At 39.3% G+C, this 20,043-nt stretch overlaps 1 protein-coding gene across 7 annotated transcripts in view; it reads right to left on the reverse strand.

Moving 5' to 3' along the window:
- ATP11A (ATPase phospholipid transporting 11A) overlaps positions 1 to 20,043 on the reverse strand; it is a 120,967-nt gene that overhangs the window by 49,013 nt on the left and 51,911 nt on the right. For all 7 annotated transcript variants that reach the window (XR_006414534.1, XM_044428325.1, XM_044428324.1 and 4 more), the window contains exons 2-7: positions 18,485 to 18,607; positions 15,119 to 15,208; positions 14,000 to 14,080; positions 10,615 to 10,722; positions 6,257 to 6,385; positions 5,627 to 5,730 (exon numbers count right to left, since the gene is read on the reverse strand). Coding sequence is in view for 6 of the 7 variants with exons in the window: in XM_044428325.1 (XP_044284260.1) it covers positions 5,627 to 5,730; positions 6,257 to 6,385; positions 10,615 to 10,722; positions 14,000 to 14,080; positions 15,119 to 15,208; positions 18,485 to 18,607 (635 nt within the window). In the remaining variant the exon portion in view is untranslated. The remainder of the gene's footprint in view (positions 1 to 5,626; positions 5,731 to 6,256; positions 6,386 to 10,614; positions 10,723 to 13,999; positions 14,081 to 15,118; positions 15,209 to 18,484; positions 18,608 to 20,043) is intronic.

Below are 20,043 nucleotides of genomic sequence, written 5' to 3' on the forward strand. Positions count from 1 at the left end.
CTCTCACCCTCTCTCCAGGTTCCCTCTCCATATGACTCCTAGAGTGTTTGCATCTTCTGTAGGGTCAGTGGAACTTGTCAGTGGGGACTGTGTTGGTGTACCAGCTTGGGTGCAGATGGAGAAAAGTTCCTAGTGAATACAATCAAGTCCTGGTATGTGTTTATAGCATATTTCAAGGTACTGAGAGAGGCAAAGAAGTAATATCTGACTGCCTCCATTCAATCTTCCATTTGCTGCCCAGTGGAGCTCTCCAGGATTATCTGGGGGCTATTACATGCTGGCCTCAAGGACATCTTGGTGCCATCTGAGGCCTGCTGTTATATGTTCACTAGGCACTTCCAGGACATAGTCTCTTGTGTTTTCCAGGACACCTCCAATGTTATAGCAGTGGAACCAGGGGAGAGATCTAGAGCACAGTCTGGTCTAGTTATGTTGGATGAGTTCCAGTTGGCAAGGTGCTTGGACAGGTTCATGCAATCATGTCTGTACTTGATTCTTGCCCCTTCTAAGTAGCTAGTAAAAGCCAATAAAGAGGGAACTGCTGGCTGGGCCAGGGAGGTGGTTAATGCTTCTCCATGAGGAGGAGTGATCCTAGGTCACCTGAAACAAGTAGTGGTGAGACCACTCCTGAAGAAACCCACCCTGGACCCAGAAGAACTTAACAATTTTAGGCCAGTGGCAAGGTTCTTGAGTGGGTAGTAGCCAAACAGCTCCAGGCAGTCTTAGATGAGACTGATCATCTGGCTCTGTTTCAGTCAGGAATTAGGCCTGGTTTTGGCATGGAAGCAGGTTTGGTCACCCTGTATGATGACCTATGCTGAAAGGGAGAGAGTGAGGTTTGGTTTGGTTCTCCTGCACTTCTCAGTAGATTTTGATACCATTGGCCATGGTAACTTTCTGGGGCGATTGTCTGAGTTGGGTGTGAGAGGCACTGCACTGCAGTGGTTCCATTCCTACTTGGCAGATACTGCTCTGTCCCTTGGATCCTCCAGTACGGGGTTCCTTGGGGTCAGTCTTGTTCCCCATGTTGTTTAACATCTATACGAAACTGCTGGGTGAGGTTATTGGGAGATCTGGAGTGTGCTGTCATCAATATCCTGATATCATGCAACTCCATCTCTCCTTTTCATCTTCAGCAAGTGAGGCTGTGGATGTGTTGATCCAGTGCCTGGCTGCAACAATGGTCTGGATGAGGGCTAACAAACTGAAGCTCAATCCGGACAAGCCTGAGATGCTCTTGGTGGGTGGTTCTTCTGACCAGATGGAGAGAATTCAACCTGTTCTACATGCGGTTGCACTCCCCTTGAAGGAGCAGATTTGTAGCTTGGGGGTGTTACCTGAGTCATCTTTGTAGCTTGAGGTAATTTACCCTCCCCTTAGTTACATCTGCTAAAGCTCTCTCTACCTTCACCTGCTACTGGTTCAATTACATTTGTCTTCTCTCAAGTCTAATGTTAAAAAGCTAACATGGAGCCTATCAAAAATGTAAGAGAAGTACAATTTACCAGTGGGGAAGGAAATATAGAAAGCAATCCCAAATTCTTATATTCCACCCTATTCCTTCATTTCTACTTGGCTTTTGCCACTTCTGGAATTCCACTTACTCCATTATCTTGATCCTGCATTCAATACCTCTTAAATTCAGTGTGTGCGTTTCCCTCTTCCATTACTTTATCTCAAAAACTAATTGTTCCTCAAAGGTCATATGTGGCTATCTAACTAGGGTGATCATGTGTCACACTTTGCACAGGAAAGTCATCTATTTGACTTCATTCTATATTTGAAAAACACTTTAGTCTAAGCCCAGTTTAAAGAAAAAAAAAAACATAAGATGGGAAGGCTTTAAGTTGTTCATCTGATCACTTGCTTCTCACTACAGAAAGATGTATTATACTTCTGTTAAATGACAGTTATAGCCAGTAGAAAGGTGACAAAGATGGCTCAGGTAGAACTCATGAGCTACAAATCCTCTCCTTTGAGGGGAAATAGACACAATGTGCAATATTTGTATGTATTTTTTGAATTCCTATTTGAAGATACACAGCATACAGCAGTCAGACCTAAATTCTCAGTATCAAATTCAGGAATGAATGTTGGCATAGAGTTACTTAACTGATACTTAATCCTAGTCTGGCATTTTCTCAAGTCAGGGTTATAAGCATGATCTGATAGTGGGAGATGAAAGAAGAGCTGGCAGAAACTAGAACTGCCTGGCTCCATACCATGAGCTTGGCAAACAATGTTCGTTCAGAAAATAGCTATGATATAGTGGCAGAAGCAGTTAGTTCCTGACCACATGAATAAGAGAATGTACCGCTTCTTCTTAGCAGGATATGGGGGAAATGGTCAAACAAAAACAACCATCATGTTATAAACCAATTTAACTTGCCTTTCTTGATATAAACCCCTCCTGTTAAAAAATATAGGAAAGCCACTATTGAAATAATTTTAGAAAGGCACAGGCAATCTTTCCACCCTATTTCCTTGAAAATAAGACCTAACTGGAAAATAAGCCCTAGGAGGATTTTTCAGGATGCTTGTAATATCAGCCTTACCCCAAAAATAAGCCCCAGTTAAGATCGTCAGCCAGATGGACACATTTAGTACGTCTGTTGTAACACACGATGGACATATTGAATTATAAGATAATATATTAAATATAAATAAATACTATTGCCATTAATACTTAAAATAAATGATAATATACATTATCATTATTTGTAAATATCCAAGCAGGCACCTTTGGACAAGAGGTAAATGCCTATGTAAACAGATAAACTTGAGACTTATTGCCGAATGACCAACCAGAGTACAGACACAATGACGAATAACGTGCACACTTGATAATGAACAGACATGTTGCATAATTCAATACATCATGTGCTGTAACAGATGTACTTAATGCACTTTTGTGTTGCCACTCCTGTCTCGTAAGTCTTCAATTAACATTTTATTTAATGGTAGGTTTATAGGGAATAATATTTTGACCCCCACACACGGTGAGTGTAAAAAGAAAGAGCTATTCCGTTGAGTACAAGAAAGGAATCATGGAGGACTAACAGGCCGAGAATCATTTGGCTTTTGTAAGAAAAAATAAGACATCACCTGAAATTAAGCCCTAATGTGTCTTTTGGAGCAAAAATTAATATGAGACCTGGTCTAATTTTTAGGGAAACACGGTATAAATTTCCCTGAAATGGGTACATTTGTCATTTTGGCTTCTGGGCATTTATTTTCAGGATTTCTAGTTGTCTTGAAGGAAGGAACTCTTGTTTCCCTCTCTTGAGTTCTGACTTTTCTTTTCCCCAAAAGAATTAAAGTAAGAAAACTGACTGTTTTATCGGAACTTGCTTAACATCTGATCAAAGGTAATTCTCTGAAATAGGTTACAAGCAGCATCTTTCAGCAGTTTCAAAAACAGTCACTGGACAGTATCAAAACCAAGGATACAAATGCATATGAGAAAATAAGTAGAAAGGGAACATGTAGCTGGAACATCATGGCAACAACACAGGAAAATGTGGTTCAGTTGTACCCAGCTACAGCCCCCACACCAACTTATCAATGAAAAAGCTACTATTCCTTAATGACAATTAATCAAAAATAGAAACATCACAAGTCTGTGCAGATGTAATGTTCCTGACTGCATAACCATGGTACAGCTAGTAGGTTAGATTTCCAATTCCTATCCTTCTACAACTCATGTTAACCATTATGACAGAACTGATTTTATCCACTATGGTGAGTGCTAACTGTGTTCTGAAACCAGCTATAAAATAGTAACTTTAGACCCAGGATTAATTAGAACTCTCAGTTACTTATAAGCAGTGCTTTTTTTGTAAAAAAAAAAAAAAAAAAAAAGGTGCCAGAACTCACATCTTGGGGTCACACTTTTACACTAAGAAAGATTTTCAGTTCACCAACTTTTTCTGAAATAAAGAACTCATTTACCTTTTGCACGTAGCCAGTCACTCTACACACACATAAACATAATGGTCGCCGCCGGCAGTAAGCACTCAGTGCGCGACCACACGACCGATCCCAAGCCGAGCAGCGCCCTCACAATCAGCGCAGACACACAAGCAGTCCGCATGCACTATTTTAATGATTTTTGCCGCCGACCTGCTACACCTGACAGGGCGATTCAAAATCACTTGGAAAAATCTGTTGGAAACATCTGTCAAAAAAAGGTGTCAGAACACCATTCCAGTGTGTTCTATGACAAAAAAAGCCCTGCTTATAAGACTGGTTAGTCCCTGTGCCAACAGGATGGTTAACAGGGTTTAGACTTAGTTACCAATAATTTGCACTCTATAGAAATAGTGTGTATGCAATGCACATCACATTCTTAATTATTTAAATAAAAATCAAGCTTTTACGTTACAAGCCCCATTTTTTTATATACTCATCATCTGAGTAATATGTCCTCCATCGGTATCTCAACAAATTGTCCTACAAAAATACCATAAGTGATAGTTTAACGGATCAAATATCCCTTCACAAAGTCACAAAGTGTCTTAGTGTTCAGGAAAAGCGCTAGATAAAAATAGCATTGTGGAGCCATGAGAAACGTAATGACAGGAGACCAGAGGATGTTGCATCAAATGAGTTGTCAAATAGCTGGTGGGAGAGATGAGTGGGGAACCTTGGACAGTAAAGAGGAGCCATTTCTTGAATACCCAAATGGTGTGCAGAGAATGATGCTGACACACGCTGGAGAGCAAAGGAATGGGGAAAGAGAGTTGTGTTTTCATTCTTAAACATTTTCTCAGATTGCTTATCAATATCCATATTTGTTTTTTCCAGAGGTGGTTGTGCATTTGTACAATCCAAAAATCCTAATGCTTGCGATGCACAAGGAGATATTACAATGCTTTATATATCCCACCATGCATATGTACATTTTAAAAGTTAAGTACTAATTTATTTGCACACACATAGTGTGCACGCACGCATACAGCATCAGGATTAGAACAGGTGACAATACAGCCCTGTACAAAATGAAGAAGTGCAGCTCCAAGCCCCAAATATGTTTCGCTCCCTGGTCTGACGTCTCAGTCACTGGTGGGGAAAAAGACATGGTAAATGCAAAAGGGGCTGCAGCAAGCCCAAAATGGTTTACAGTTGCAATGTAAACACAACTTGGTCCTCTCACAGTGCCCCAAGATATCCATGGCAGGATGGGGAAAGACGGGTGGGTTGGGGCCAACAACCCACCATGAGCCCAACTGCCTGCAAGGATCACTGTTGGTTATTTATACAACAACCAACCCACTATGGCTTACTGACAGGCTGGGTTAGTATGAAGTGTGAATGTGCCCACAGACACACAGTAAGATATCGAATATGCTCAGCCCACTGGTCCTTGTAGCACTGCACTGTCAACTCTGACCAGGGATGGCTCTCTAGGGTTTACTGTGGGATTCCTTCTCCTCCCTACTCTTGTTGGGAACTGAACTTAGGACCTCCTGCGTACAAAGCACGGCCTCCACAACCCCACACGCTTTGCAAAGTCAGAAGAGGAAAACAAAGAGGTGGGAGCTTAAATGTGCAGCATATACTTGAGTTTCAGCACAAAGTTATTTTAGTAAATTACCATCGATAAGAATTGACAATGCATTCTTACTTATAAAGATCAGGCTGAGGTTGTTCACATTCAATGGTAGCATGAAGTGTGTCAATATCCTGTTCACTTTGAAAGGCCTTTGTATCCTGGACAGCATAATAAGTCTGCAATAGACAAGAAAGCTAAAAATAACAAGTACCTTTTCTTATTTATGAAGAAAGCGAAAAAAGGCTTCTGTCAGAGTGCCACAGTTAAGAAGTTTGTTTTTACCTTGTAAAATTTGGCAAATCTAAATAATTACTGGAATGTTGCCTCAGTACCTCAAAATTCTGACAGGACAAAACCAAATGGCATAAATCAAGTAGCTCTGTTGTAAATGATTATATGCCCAGTATTAATATACTTGCCAAATCTTAAACCGTTACAGAAAGCCCATATTTTCACAGAATTGTATGTAACTTCTTTTCTAGTTGCATTCAAAATTTGACATTCCATAGACTAAGAGAAATGCTCTACCTGCCTTTGACAAAAGTATGAATTCATATCTTCTTACAAGTTCATTACTTCCAACATAGGTAAGAAAAAAGGAGGGAAATTTTGTTGTAGAGTTAAAATGTTTAAGTTACCCAAGCTACTCTACTCAGGGTGAACAGATATGCAGAGAAATAGAAATGTTCACCGTTCAATTACCTTATGACTAGACTCGCCATCCAAGCTTGCTGTTGTAACAAAACATGTTCCATCGGTCCGACTACTTGATAAAAATATTAAGTCACAAGGGAACGTTTCATCTTCCTTCACCATCACAATATCTCCAACCTAGAAGGCATGTGTATGGAGAAGGGAGGGAATCAGTATTAAATTACAAACTGTAAACTTTTCAGCCCAGGAACACACACTGTTGCCATTGTCATCTTCCTTACAGTTCTGCTGGCTGAAGGCTGCTATTCTATACCCACTTACTTGTGAGTAAGCCCTACTGAATATATATTTGAGCAACCAGGTACTGTCCTGTCAGCTTCTATTACGATTAACCTACATTGAGATGTGCAAACCTAATCTGAGCTGTGAAAAGAGTTGATACCAGTTATTTACTACTAACATACAAAACATCTGCATGAAATAATAGAAATAATTCACTTTTTTATGTGAACACAGATAACCTGTCAACAAGTTTTACTTTTAGGATGATGCACATTTAATCAGAAAATATACTTCGAATGCCTCAAGTTATTGCATAAACATTACCTCAAAAAAAAAAAGCACGTCTAGGTATTGGGTTTTTGTTTTTAGCTCTATTTAAAGTAGAACAGGATGAATAATGTGAACACTTTCCCACAAAAATACAATCATTTTTCAAGGTTTTCTGGAGTAAAACAATATGCAAAACTCTCTAGAGAAAAGAGAAAGGATCATCTGGCAAGCACGGGACTCTGATTGACCTATTTGGCCAACAAAGCAACTTTTGGAGAATATAAATGACATGATTTACAAAGGGAAGTGAATATTCAGAAGTTACAGTCAGACTGATCACCCTGCTGATCACAGCAGCTAAACAGAACCCCTTTGTTCAGAAACGCTACTCCTAAATATAAAGTATTAGAGATAAAAACAGGGGAATATTGTTGCCTTCCTGCACTGTTTGTGGGCTACCTGGAAGAATCATGACAGAAACAAGAAGCTGAACTAGAACGTATCATTCTTTTAACCTAGCAGGTGTGCAATTTTGTTCTTAGTATCCTTTTCCACTGAATCTCCTCCATATAGAATATCTGGCATCATTCAGACAGTTTGGACTACAGACCCCATTTGGACTGCAGATCATTAGACATGTTGGCTGGGACTGATGCGAGTTGAAGACCAAAACATTTGGAGGCAGCTCCATTTTGATGGTTGAGGAAAGCTAGGATAGGATATTTGAGTGTGGGCGCGATCACAAATCTATCATCTAGCTAGCTAGCTATCTTAATGTGCTTGTCTTAGGAAGCTCAGTCCACCTGGGATTAATTCCCACTTAACTCACTAGACATGCAGAGGATTACATGGTAACTGAAGCACACTAGTAGCCAGCATATTGTTCCTAAGCTGGAATGAAAGAGAATTTGCAAAATAAACAGAATATTTTTCACTTTCAGGAAGGAATGAACTGTGAATCACTCCTCTTCTTTAATTAACAGAACAACCATACTCATGTTTATTCACAAGTAAGTCCCCTGTGTTCAAAAGGACTTACTTCCTAAGAAATGTATACAGAATTGCAGCCAGCATGGTCTTTTACATGCTAGATTTCTCTGAATCTAGTATAAATATGGTCAAACAATGAATGAGCTTGACAGAAACTTAGGGCAGAAAAATGTTTTTTGCTGATATGCATTTGGACTGCAGTTGGTCCAAGATGTATATTTTGTGTGTCTGGTTTAAGAAAAGTAGGGCACATGAGAACAAACAGCTATAAGGCACATGAACATGCAGACCATCTTCAGAAGCTAAACCAGTTCCTCATGGCAGAAAACCATCATAACTACTTTTGACATGATGAATATCAGAGACAGGACCTGCAACAAATGGTTTAAAGGGGGTGAGCTCTTGTTTAGAGTTCCAGCCATGACACTTGTGCTCCACAGCCCTTCCTCTGCCCCAGCTTTCTTTTTCCTTTCAACAGATACTTAGCAGTCTATCTCCACAAAGTGTATTCAATTCTCACTAGGCTATTTGGTCCCCTCCCCCTTATGTTTCACCCCCCAAAATATTTTCCAAAAGATATCCTTTCTCATTGGTGTGGGTGGTATTGTTTTAACTATGTAGGAATGAACTTTGGGATAATGCAACTTCTGTTAATATATAAGAGTTTGTATCTCACTTCCATACTTATATCATATGAAACACAAAGACAGAACTCATTACAACCAACCATGAAAAACAGAGTTTAGAAAAGCAAGAAAGCTGCTTTCGATAGCCACCTGCCTAGGCATATCATGACCAACATAAATATGTGAAGATTTTCTGGGTGAACCTAAAGTTAGATCAAAAATAAATCCTTATAACCATTGGTTCAATATCACCAAGAGATGCAATGTTCAAATTACAGAGTACAATTAAGAGACCATAGAAAAACCAGCCTTTTTGGTCTCCTGCCTTCCCATCAAGTCTTCCTTGTCAACAACTTAATCCCCAATAGCTTTAGAAATCAAAAATGGTGGTGCAAGTGGAATCCATCCAAAGTGGATTTACAAAATTCTATATTATGGTTCCCGATAATGTAGACGGATTCTGGGCCAGCCTACCTAACATTAGATGGAGTGATGCAGCCTGCCTCAGCCACAGATTCTGTAATGCTATTAAAGGAGAACAAATGGTCAATTATGTGGTTTATTTTTACCTCTTTGAAATTTCTTGGCCCATCATCTACAGTAAGCCAACCTGCACAAAAAACTAAAGCTTTGCTTTCAAGCTACCCTATCCCAGTGCACCTGATAGATGATCAAGTACATCAGGATAGCATCCCTCCTCCACCCTGCTCAGTTCCTGCAATATTTTGGGGGACACTGTGGGGGCACCAAGATTTCACCCCTTCCTACTACCACTTGAAAGTAGGTTGGATGGATGGGCAACATTAACTGTTCCAGCCTTCTCATGTTGAAATGATGGGTGCTGCCTGCCGTCAGACCCAGCCATAAGGACTGGCCACAGTAACAGGCAGCCCTGGGAACCTCTTCCTGCTGCTGGCCCAACACAGCATGCAGGGCTAACCACAGCAGGAAAGGTCACTTATATAAAACCCCTCTCTGTCTGGACCCAAGCAGTGCTCTGCTGGGGTCCCAGAAGAAACTCCCCACTCCAGCTGGCAAGGGACCTGCACGAACTGGAGTGAAGGTATCCCTGTTGACCTGTCATTGGCACACCACTGGTTCATGAGGAATCCCTGCCAATCAGAGGGAGGGAGCAGTCCTGACATGCACTGCCTCCCCGTGCTGGTTCCTAGGCTACCCTGACAAAAGCACCCTGGCTTAGACCACGTGTATCTCAGCCGAATGTAACTCATGGGATTGTTGGGAGGATAAAATTAAACATGGGATGATCTCTATATGCCACTTGCAGCTCCTTAAAGGCAAGACAGGGGCTCAATGCAATTAAAAAAGGCATTACAGACTACAGAACTTAAGCTTATTCATTTCTACATATCACATTTGAAATACCTTCATTTTGATGGCATTTCAAAACATGTAAACACCTTCTAATTTTTAGCAACATGAAGGTAGGACATTTCAAGATTTGTAAACTTGTCCATCCTCTGTTTAAAGCAGGGATAAAATGTAGAACAAGTTGTATTTTAGGAATGACAGGCCTTGGCTATTTTCAGTGAAAATCCAACTCTTAGTGCAAAAATGCAGTGGATATTTGGCAACAGCAGCTGCACCATATGGGAGGAAATGGATTCTCCAGAATGGAGAATGGATAGATTCTCCACATATGGAATTTATGCAACATTCTCCTATAATTTGAACCTGAGTGCTCAGTATATCAGGTCAGTCACTAAAAGGGTACAAGTGAAGACATGTCCCTCTTATAAAGTATCTTTTGTTGTATGCTACCAGTGTTGCATATTACCAATGCTAATACCATAGCAACAAATGCTAATGTTAGTTGTTGCTAAACCTGCAGCCTGATCCACCACTGAAGAAAATACTTCTTCCTCATTTTGTTGTTACATATAACAGCTAATGAAACAAGGTCATGGTGATAGAAAAGTTCAATTTAGAGTTGAAAGAGCTTATGACTTCAGTAAATGCCAAATCAAAACAAGAGAACAGAACTCGTATTGCAAAAAACAAGCAAGCAACATAACAGTTTGCTTTGCCAATCCGATAATTTTTAGAACTGTATGGAGCAGATTCTGCATCTATTTATGCAACATTTGCCTGCCATTTGTAAGGCCTGCACAATCAAAATTATGAACACTCACACACAAGGGAACCTCCATCCTATCTATCTATCTATCTATCTATCTATCTATCTATCTATCTATATAATTATAACTTGGTACTTACTCTTAGTTTGCGGCTCTGCTTTCTAACCAGTTTGCCATGTCGAATGAAATGAACGGGGCACTGATTCATTGCATTGTCAGCTTTATGACGAAGCCAATCTTCATAGCCCTGAAACAAAACAACCAATTAAACGTTTACAATTCTAGACTTAAAAGTTGATCTTTTGATTTAGCCTATTAGCCACGCACATCGAAGTTTGAGAAACTATAATATAAACATATTCATTATGAAGCAGAAACTGAAAAGCAGTGCTGAATGATTGCTGAAAACTTTCTATAACTCTAACTTCTGAAGGCTTAACATGAAGGAAATTTGTTGTTTCTGACATTCCAAGATTTCCTATGGATTATACCAGCTGAAACAACTATTGGTAGCATCCAATGTTACTCTTATGTAGAGCAGACCATAACTAACTTAAGTTGCTTTCATTTCAATTGGTCTACTCTTGGTAGAACTAAAATCGGATGCTGTAATGCACATTTTTTTAAAATCAAATTTTTTAAAAAAATCAGGACAACCCAGGATCCTGCTGTCCTTGGTTATCCAGATTTATGGCTGGTACAGGATCTGACAGCAACTTTTTGCTGGAATCATAGGCTCAGTCCAGGAAACTACATTTCTTGCACTGCTGATGTGGATATACCCATAACAGGCTGTGTTCACAAGGGTATCAGAATACTGGAATATATCCTCTTCCACCTCGTATCGTAGTTTAGCAGATTGGTATTGAAGTTGTGTTCATTTTTCAAACTTTTAAAATATTGTAAATTGAAATATTGTAAATGATTGTATTTGTACTTTATTATTTGCCTATTACTTTATTAGTCTATTACTGTACCTAACACAAGGAGCTTTGATTATAGAGTATTTTAGAAATGAAATAAAGAATAAAATACAGTGGTGCCTTGGCTCACAAACTAAAACTGTTCCAGGACTTTGGTCGTAACCCAAATTGGTCGTGAGCCAAGTTAAATTTCCCCATAAGGTTCAATGTAAATAAGGTTAATCAATTACAGATCAGTTTTTTAAATCAGAAAAATGTGAAGCAAAGTGACAAAGAACAACAAAGATTGCTGCCATTCCCCCCCACCACCACCACCATTCTGGGAGACGGAAAGACAGGCGTGAATGGGGTACGCTGGGGGAGGGAGAGACGGGTGTGATCTCGGCCATCTACCCCCCTGCCGCACGATCGCGGCCATCTCCCCACTCGGCGGGGTGGGTAGATGGCCAAGATTGAGCCCATCTTTCCTACAGGAGTGCTTTTGTGATCACGCATGTCTTTCCTGCAAGAATGCAACTGCAATCGTGGCCATCTCTCCACTTGGGGGGGGGGGGGAGATGGCTGCGATCTTGGTCGCCACCCAATGCAGAGTTCGCGACCCACGTCAAAATTTTCATGAAATTTTTGTTCACAACCCAGTTTGGTTGTGAACCAAGGTGTTCGTGAGCTGAGGTACCACTGTAATATTATAATAATTATTGATGTCAAGCTTGGTGAACAGAATTCCAGAAAGGGCCTAAACAGCTCAATCCATATTTCTTTAACATTAGTTTTCATTCTTTTATTTATATCACGTACATGCAGTTTTAGTACCTTTGTACCTTAATTATTGCATTCTACAATAATTCATTTCAGATACTGAAACAGTTATGAAAAGTGAAACAACCTGGTTTTGTGAATACTATTACTCTACTGCTACTGTATTGCATGCCTGGTATTCAGTACTTGCTTTCCAAAGCAGCAAGCATACAAACAAACAATCAAATTTTACACACTGCACAGGCTAAAAAAATGTAAATTTGAAAACTGGCTGATAGACTAAGATTCAAATACCTATTAATACCATGAATGATATTTCAGAGTGGGAAGAGATACACCTAGTAAGCTAGTTCTTGTATTCCTCACAATGTTTAGGTATAATTTGTGTGAAATTAAATACAACCATACTGTGAAAGCCAAACGTTCTGGCATTTGATTTTTTTTGGGGGGGGGAGGGGGTGGATCAGGCCTGTCTACCATTGATGGATCAGGAAAATCTAGCAGAAACTTTCCTGAAGTCACTGGAAGACCGCAGTGATTACAGGTTACTTTTACTGCTGTTATTAGATTGCATTTATATTCTCCTTTTCTTCTTCATGTAAGGAACCCTAAGCAGTTTATAAAGTTCTCCCCTGCTTCATTTTACCCTCAAAACAACAACCCTGCAAAGGTAGGTTAGGCTGAGTTTCATGGTTGAGTGGGGACTAGAATCTGGAACTCCTGGATCTGGCCAACACTCTAACCACCACACCTCTCTAGCTCTCTATAGTGAAGGATAAAATGGAAAAATACTCTTCCAAGATTTTGATGTTTGAGCATGTTATTGTTTATCTGTTCATACAGTGCAGCCTGCTCCTGCCAAAGTGGCTGGAGCTAGTGACAAAAAACACATTTTTAAAAGAAAAACTCTAATATAAAATATATAATTTGCCAATGAATCAGAAGTATATTTCCCTCCTTCAAACAAGTTAGATTTTCCCTAAAGCCAGTCTCTCCATATGGATGCCAATTCGAAACAAACTTTCCACAGCAAAATGTGTAGCTTATCACATGGATTTCCTTGCAATGAATCCTTCCTTCATTGCAAATGAAGTCACCAGGCTGCAAGTGGCCAAGTTACTGGGGTCAGGTGAACAATTTCCACATTACAGCCACAGTCTATAAAGTCACTACATGAAAGATGCCTCAAATAGCTGCTACACTGTGCAAGTCCCGCGTTATTCAAGAATACCGCCCTGATGCTCTGGAGAGGTTTTGAGGAATGGACTGTAAGCAGCTTCAGAAAAGGAAGAAGAAACAGCAAATGTTCCTTCTATTTGCTTATCTTAAGATGCAATCCATTATAGCAATTTGAACTACATGTGTTCATTTAATTGCAAGGAACAGCAATGAGTGACGGCTGCCATTATGAGTATGCAGGCCCTACACAGAGTTACTGTGGCTTATTGCCCCAGCAAACTCAGCCAGCAGGGTTATTTTAGGGATAAATAACCCCCAACCCAAGGGGGAGATGCAAGTAATGGACAGCATATACATTTTATAAATACATAAAATAAATAAATAAACCCTAACCCTTCAAACAAACCATGGGTTCTGCAAGGGTTGTCTAACCTTGAAATAACCTCTGGAACCTGGGTTTGCACAACATAACAACCTTCAGCCAAGGGCTGCATATTCATAGTGGTGGGTGAGTTAATTAACTCATAAGGACTGTGTCATCTGAACCAAGTCATTGTTAACCTCTTCTAGATTTCAGGACAGGATAGGGAATAAATCAGGCAATTTAAAAACAAAGGATGCAAATATTATGCTATCCTCATTTTTTAAAAGTATGACCCTTACCTGTTTTATAGCTGTTACAGTGATGACAAAGAAAAGTGGAAGTCCACTTGTCACTGGACTAGTTGGTGTGTCAATAATTAACTGGAAAACAAAGAATTAGCACAAGTTTTTACAGAACAGGAAGAACAAATTGAAAAACAAAAGAACTTGAGTTTTCAAGTTGCTCTATTAAACTGCTCCCCAAGCAATAATTGTTCTAAAAATAGTTCCTGTTTCATAGGAACAACAACTTGAACATAAACATAATAAGCACTGATTAACACATCACTTCTGTAACAACTTGGAGAAATTCAGCTATACTCACAAAGTTTAACTTAATAGAAGGCAAGACACTACATATTGCATGGAAATGTGTTTGCCAGTGACTACACAGGGAGCACCAACCATTTATGGCTCTGCCAAATGTATCTATTTAATACATGTGTTTGCAAACAATTGTTTGGTGCACACAGAGTGCAACTTTTTAGGTGGATATAAGATGCAGTGTTTGAAATGGGCAGAGTAATTGCCCATTACTGTAATTACTACCCACAGTAATTCGGACAGAACCACAATAGCTAAAGCTACATAATATAGCTGGACCTGGCAAAGGATGTATTCATTACAGCTCCAACTTGCAATAAAATATTCTCTAATATTTAACCTACATATCATATTGGTTTTGCAGTACATCTAATATGGAATTAATCAAGTAAGAGTTATTTCATATAATTTTAATTTAATACATTTAGACAATCTTAACTCAGTTTTGCCTTGTAAGCAAAAATGACAAGGGTAAGGCTGTCATAGTTAGAACGGCAAGACTTGTCCATCATGAGAAAGCATGATGAAGACAATAATTCTACAGAAATTTGAAGACAGAAGAAGAGGTAATGTTAATGTGAAGTAAATACTCTCCCTTTAATGGGATGTACTTCCTATTAGATATGCTTAGGAAAGCAACCTGGCTTTCAAAATAAATGCCAATACTTTTTAAAATACTGTGTCAGATCTTAGTTGCCTAGCCTATTCCTCCCAAAATTAGTCCTAACTGAAGACTGAAACTTTCAATCTAGGAAGTCCCTTCAGTCATGTATACTCATTTTTTTAATGGAAAGTAAAGAAGCAAGTATACATTACCTGTACAAGGAAAATTATGAGGAAATAAAAGTTTGCTATTCTTCGGAATTGCTCAAATAAATTCTTCGGTACAAAGTTCCAAAATGTGTACTAAAAGATAAAAGTAAGAGGAGTAAAAGAGGAGTGCCTATGATTATATGCTGCATTTAACAATTCATTTAGTACTGATGGTGAAAAACAAAGTAATTACATATAAATTACAGTCCAGAGAAAGTTAATCAAATCTAAATCTTGATTTACACAGGACTTAAGAATGACTAATTTTATCTGGATCTGACAGAACATAACATTTGTTACGATGAGCAAGCACACAACACATCCACAAAGATAATTCCTGATCATGAGGAGATTTCATACACGGAGGCCTATATGACACACCAAATGCCATTACAAAGAAGCTTTGTTAAAAAGAGATGAATTTGATTATCTGAGGAACTTGGGGAGTCTGGAAGGAGCTTGGTTTTGGTATGTAGGTCATGATGTAGTGGTAAACTTTTGAAATACAGGCACTCCTCATGCCAACTCTCAAGAAAAGTAAAAAATGCAGACAGCTGTGTTGAGCTCTCTGTGTGTGTCCCACCATAAGCAGCAATAGCCTGAAGTGCTTGATCTTGCCTAATCTTGGAAGGTAAGCAGCGTTGGGCCTGCTTGAAATCTGGATGGGTGACTTTAAATGCTGTGAACTGCACAGAGAGCTTCAGCTACAGTTTAGAAATGTAATGTAATAATAATTATAATATAATAACACCCAATTAATTAAGATCAGCTGGTAGTCATACGGCAGTAAGATTAGACTAGTGAGAATGGAGAAGCACAGAATAATGAGGCACTGTAACAACATTTTGGACTTAGGTTGGTGTGACTTGATAAAGGGTAAAAGTGAGATATAAGAAATCCTCAAACAACATAAGGCTGCCAGCTCATGATTCAGAAGGTTTTCTTTTTTTCACTACCAGGGAAAAAGTTGATCTCAAATCCAGCAGTTCTAGCTGTTTTCCTCTTCAACAGCAGCAGGACTTTTGTAAAGCCAGCTAGTCTTAATTGCCCATTCAAGACAAAGACATCTCAAAATACTTTGCAGTGTAGTACAGTATATATTGCTGCTGGGAAAACCCATTTCCCCACTGCTATTATGAGGAATGCAGTAGAACTCAGAGGGAACAGAAAGGTCCTAGGAGAGGCCAATTTGACTGTGCTAATCAAAAATTCCCAACACCTGAACCTGCAAGCTCTGGAGAAGAAAAAAGTCAACATTTTGATGGTCCATTAGGCCACCACACAGAAGTAGACCTGGTGTTAAAATCAGCAGGGAGCAAATATCTCACAACTGGCTGGGTGAAAGGCAACTCTTTGAAAAGGGGGATCATGTGGCCTCCACCCAATCAGGAGGTCTAGGGTGGTAGCTGTCACCCTGTTGCAGATAACTGGGAAGGTCTTTTGGCAATTCAAAAAGGCTCCGCCTCTGACCAATCTCTCCCACTGTGGATTTGGCTGCCTAGAAAAGTGGGGGCTTATCAACAGGCCCAGGTCTGGATCACAGGAAGCACATGTTGCTCTCCATACCAGCCTCCCATGGGCATGCCTAATTCTATAGGAACAGAACAAAAATATTAGCCTTTCATTATTATATTTGAGTTGCCACATTCCTTAACAAACTTTGTAGCTGGTTAAACACTTTATTCATGCCTGCATTTTCATTCAGCTTTCAACAGTAAGAGAAAATGTTTCTGTCTACTAGAAATTAGCAGCTTAAATGTTGGATTGGCAATACAGCAGCATCAGCCAGTATCACATGAATGCATGCAACAAAATTCCAAAAAGCTATTCTTAATATCTATCTAGATTTACTGACATGCCTCTGAGCAAGGGAGCTCTCATATGACCTGCAAATGACATTTCCTCTAAATGTTAAGGCAGTAACACAGTCAGACAGCTCTTCTGATATGGTTTTCCAACACATGCAGGCAAAGACCTGATTTGCATGTAATGATGGTAAAACACAGGTTAATTTAACCTACAATTCACAATTATGTTACTATGGGTTATTAACCCATGATTAATCAATAGTATCTGGGTTTGGATGCTATATAGCAAGCCCCAATAGGCCTAACTGGGGGCTGAATATTTAAAAAGACTGTAGAATATGCCTAGCAGATGCTGCAACAAATTGAGAGTTAACTAGGCCATGATATGCCACCTTTACATGCCCTGATGTATTGCCAGAATGAACTACTGCTATGAATTTTATTTTGAAATATAACAAAAAATGCTTTTAAATATAGCAAACAGAAAATAATATTTCACAAAACAATTACATGTGACAAAAAAAGTAAGACATCAAAATTACAATTGACCGTGTGGCTGTCTCAGTAAACATGAATGGGAATCCTGTGGTTTTGTCTAACAAATTTGATGGGTGATGAGGGATGTAACCAGTAGATTCTCAATAGCCTAGAAATTTATCCTTCCTATCTTTAGAAGGTGACATCCATCAGTTTGTGGGAGAGACAGAGAAATGTAGTGTGCTGCAGACTGAACTGGGACAAAAAACAACAGAACATTACCTATGGAACTTTCCTGTTTGGATGTTTTTAGAAAAACTGGATAACTACCTTCTTGGCTTATTAACTCATATTCCTTTTGTCAACAGGCATCACAAGTAAGTTATATTCTAGCACTGCATTCTATCATGGTTACTTTGGGGTATTTTCATTTCTTTTGCTGCTGTTTTTTATTCTGAGTTACAATCTTCTTTACATGCTCCTTTTCTCCCTCTGCTCAAGACTTTGCTGAAGACTTTATCTGTTTTCTCTTCTGAAATACAAATATACTTTCAGAGTGTGTTACAGACCTTCATGCTCAACGCATGAAGCTCAAACTGGCAGCTGGGAATATGCAGATGTTAAGAGCTGGGTTTGTGTGTACATCTGCCTCCCCTTCCACATTTCCCCTTCACATGAACAGGTGAATGCCTCCATAAAGCTATTTGCTCATCACAGGTAAGCTGGTCACTGACAAGCTGTTCTTTTAGTCTCTTGGAAGTTATCATCCATCTAAATTCTGTTTATCCCATTTATTAAATATCTCCTTATGGCAGATTTTTATGGTGCACAGTAGCAGCAAATAAACAGAACAACATGAATTTTAGCTTGTACAGGCAAGTGACAATTTGAGTATTAGCATATTTTAAAGACAGAAAACAAGTTTATATTATATTATGATGTCTTTTCCAAGCTGCTGGTAAACAAGGTAGCTGAGGAAGGGCATAAATAGAACTGTTGGTGAAAAATGGGAAGTGACCTGAGCGAAGTCAAATGTATTATGCAAATTCCCCAGCAATGCTTGTGGGGGACACACACACGCTACCTTTGAGGAGACTATTCTGTTATCCGGATACCTCTGTGGAATGTATGCTTCGGTGCCTGGAGGGGGTTCACGATGCCCAACATAAATAGTCCGATTGTCCACCCAATTCTCTTCTCCAGCACACTGTGAAGGAAAGAATGTGTCACTTTAGTTCAGCAAGTAGTTCAGTATAGATATGAGTCATATACTGAATTGGCTGGCCCTGTCTCTCAGCATCAGTTGATCTTTCATTCCCACATAGCCGTCAAAAATCCATTGCCTAAATCTCTGCCTATCTTCTCTTAAGAAATACTTAGATGACACATTTGAGCGAGCTGTCAAACTTCTCGCTCTAATTGCCTTCAATAAGTCTCTGGCCCTAAAGCAATAAAGGCAAACCCACACAATTCAGTTCTCCTATTCTTAAAGTTGAGTTTTATATGTTGTCCTTGCATTACAAAAAATAAAAAACACACAAGCCATTTTACATATGCAAGGTCTAATCCAAAGAATTCTCCCTAAGGATCTTGCAGGGCTTGTCCCCGAGTTTCTCCACACTTTTTAATACAGTGGAGTGGGAACCACGCCTGACATTCCTACAAGTTTTGAAAGTATCTGGCAGAGAATCAGAGCATTTTTTCCTGAAGAAAGGAATGTGAAGAGTACATCACAATTATTCGTTTATTTAAAGTGCTTATTACCCACCTTTCTGGGCAAAGATCTCCCAAGATAGCTTAAAGAAACTTTAAGTAACTTACAGGACTTTCTTTCATGGCTTCTTGTACTGAGGCCATTAATTAAGAATCATCTAGAATATTCCCACAATCAATCCAAGGATGGGGAATGTATATCCCTCCAAATGTAACTGGAGTGCAACTTCTATCAGCCCTAGCCAACACAGTCAGTGGTGAGGCCTAAGGGGAATTGCTGCTGCTGCTGCTGCTATTTTACATTACATTGTAATAATAGACATTGCATTTCTATACCACCAGTAGCTGGGCAGTTTACAACATTTAAGTCACCTATCCAGATTTCAGCCAACGCCTGATCCTGCTCAGCATCCATGCATAGGCAGGATCAGGCACTTCAGACTATGTGGAAGCTATAGTTTGGCCCAGCAATGTCTGGTGAGGCATACATGCACTCTGTGCCTGCTGCAGGCAGTGGACTTGCCAAGTTGCTTAACTGTGGATTAACATTCTGTCCAATCCATAATATCAATGCAGTATCACTGGAAGTATACCATTCTGCTTTAAAAAGCTGCTTTTTATATTTATTTTACTTTATTTGGAATGGTGTGCTATGGTTTTTCTTCTTCTTTCTTTTCTTTTTTTTGTGTGGAACAATCTGAGATAGTTGTTTAAGGGGCAGTAGAGAAATGAAATGAAAAAAATGAATATACCGTTATAAACCATTCTCTACAAAATGGTATTATATAAATAGAAAGGATGGTAACAGCCAAACTCAGATGCAAATCTCCTTTCAAGAATCCTGAAGAATCAAACTGAGTTTTATCAAGATGCAGACAATAATAGACAGACTGAAATGAAGTTTGGATCAAAGTCATCTTTGGCATAATC

Source organism: Varanus komodoensis, unplaced genomic scaffold (genome assembly GCF_004798865.1).
Source record: "Varanus komodoensis strain SLA01 unplaced genomic scaffold, ASM479886v1 scaffold2, whole genome shotgun sequence".
NCBI classification, from domain to species: Eukaryota; Metazoa; Chordata; class Lepidosauria; order Squamata; family Varanidae; genus Varanus; species Varanus komodoensis.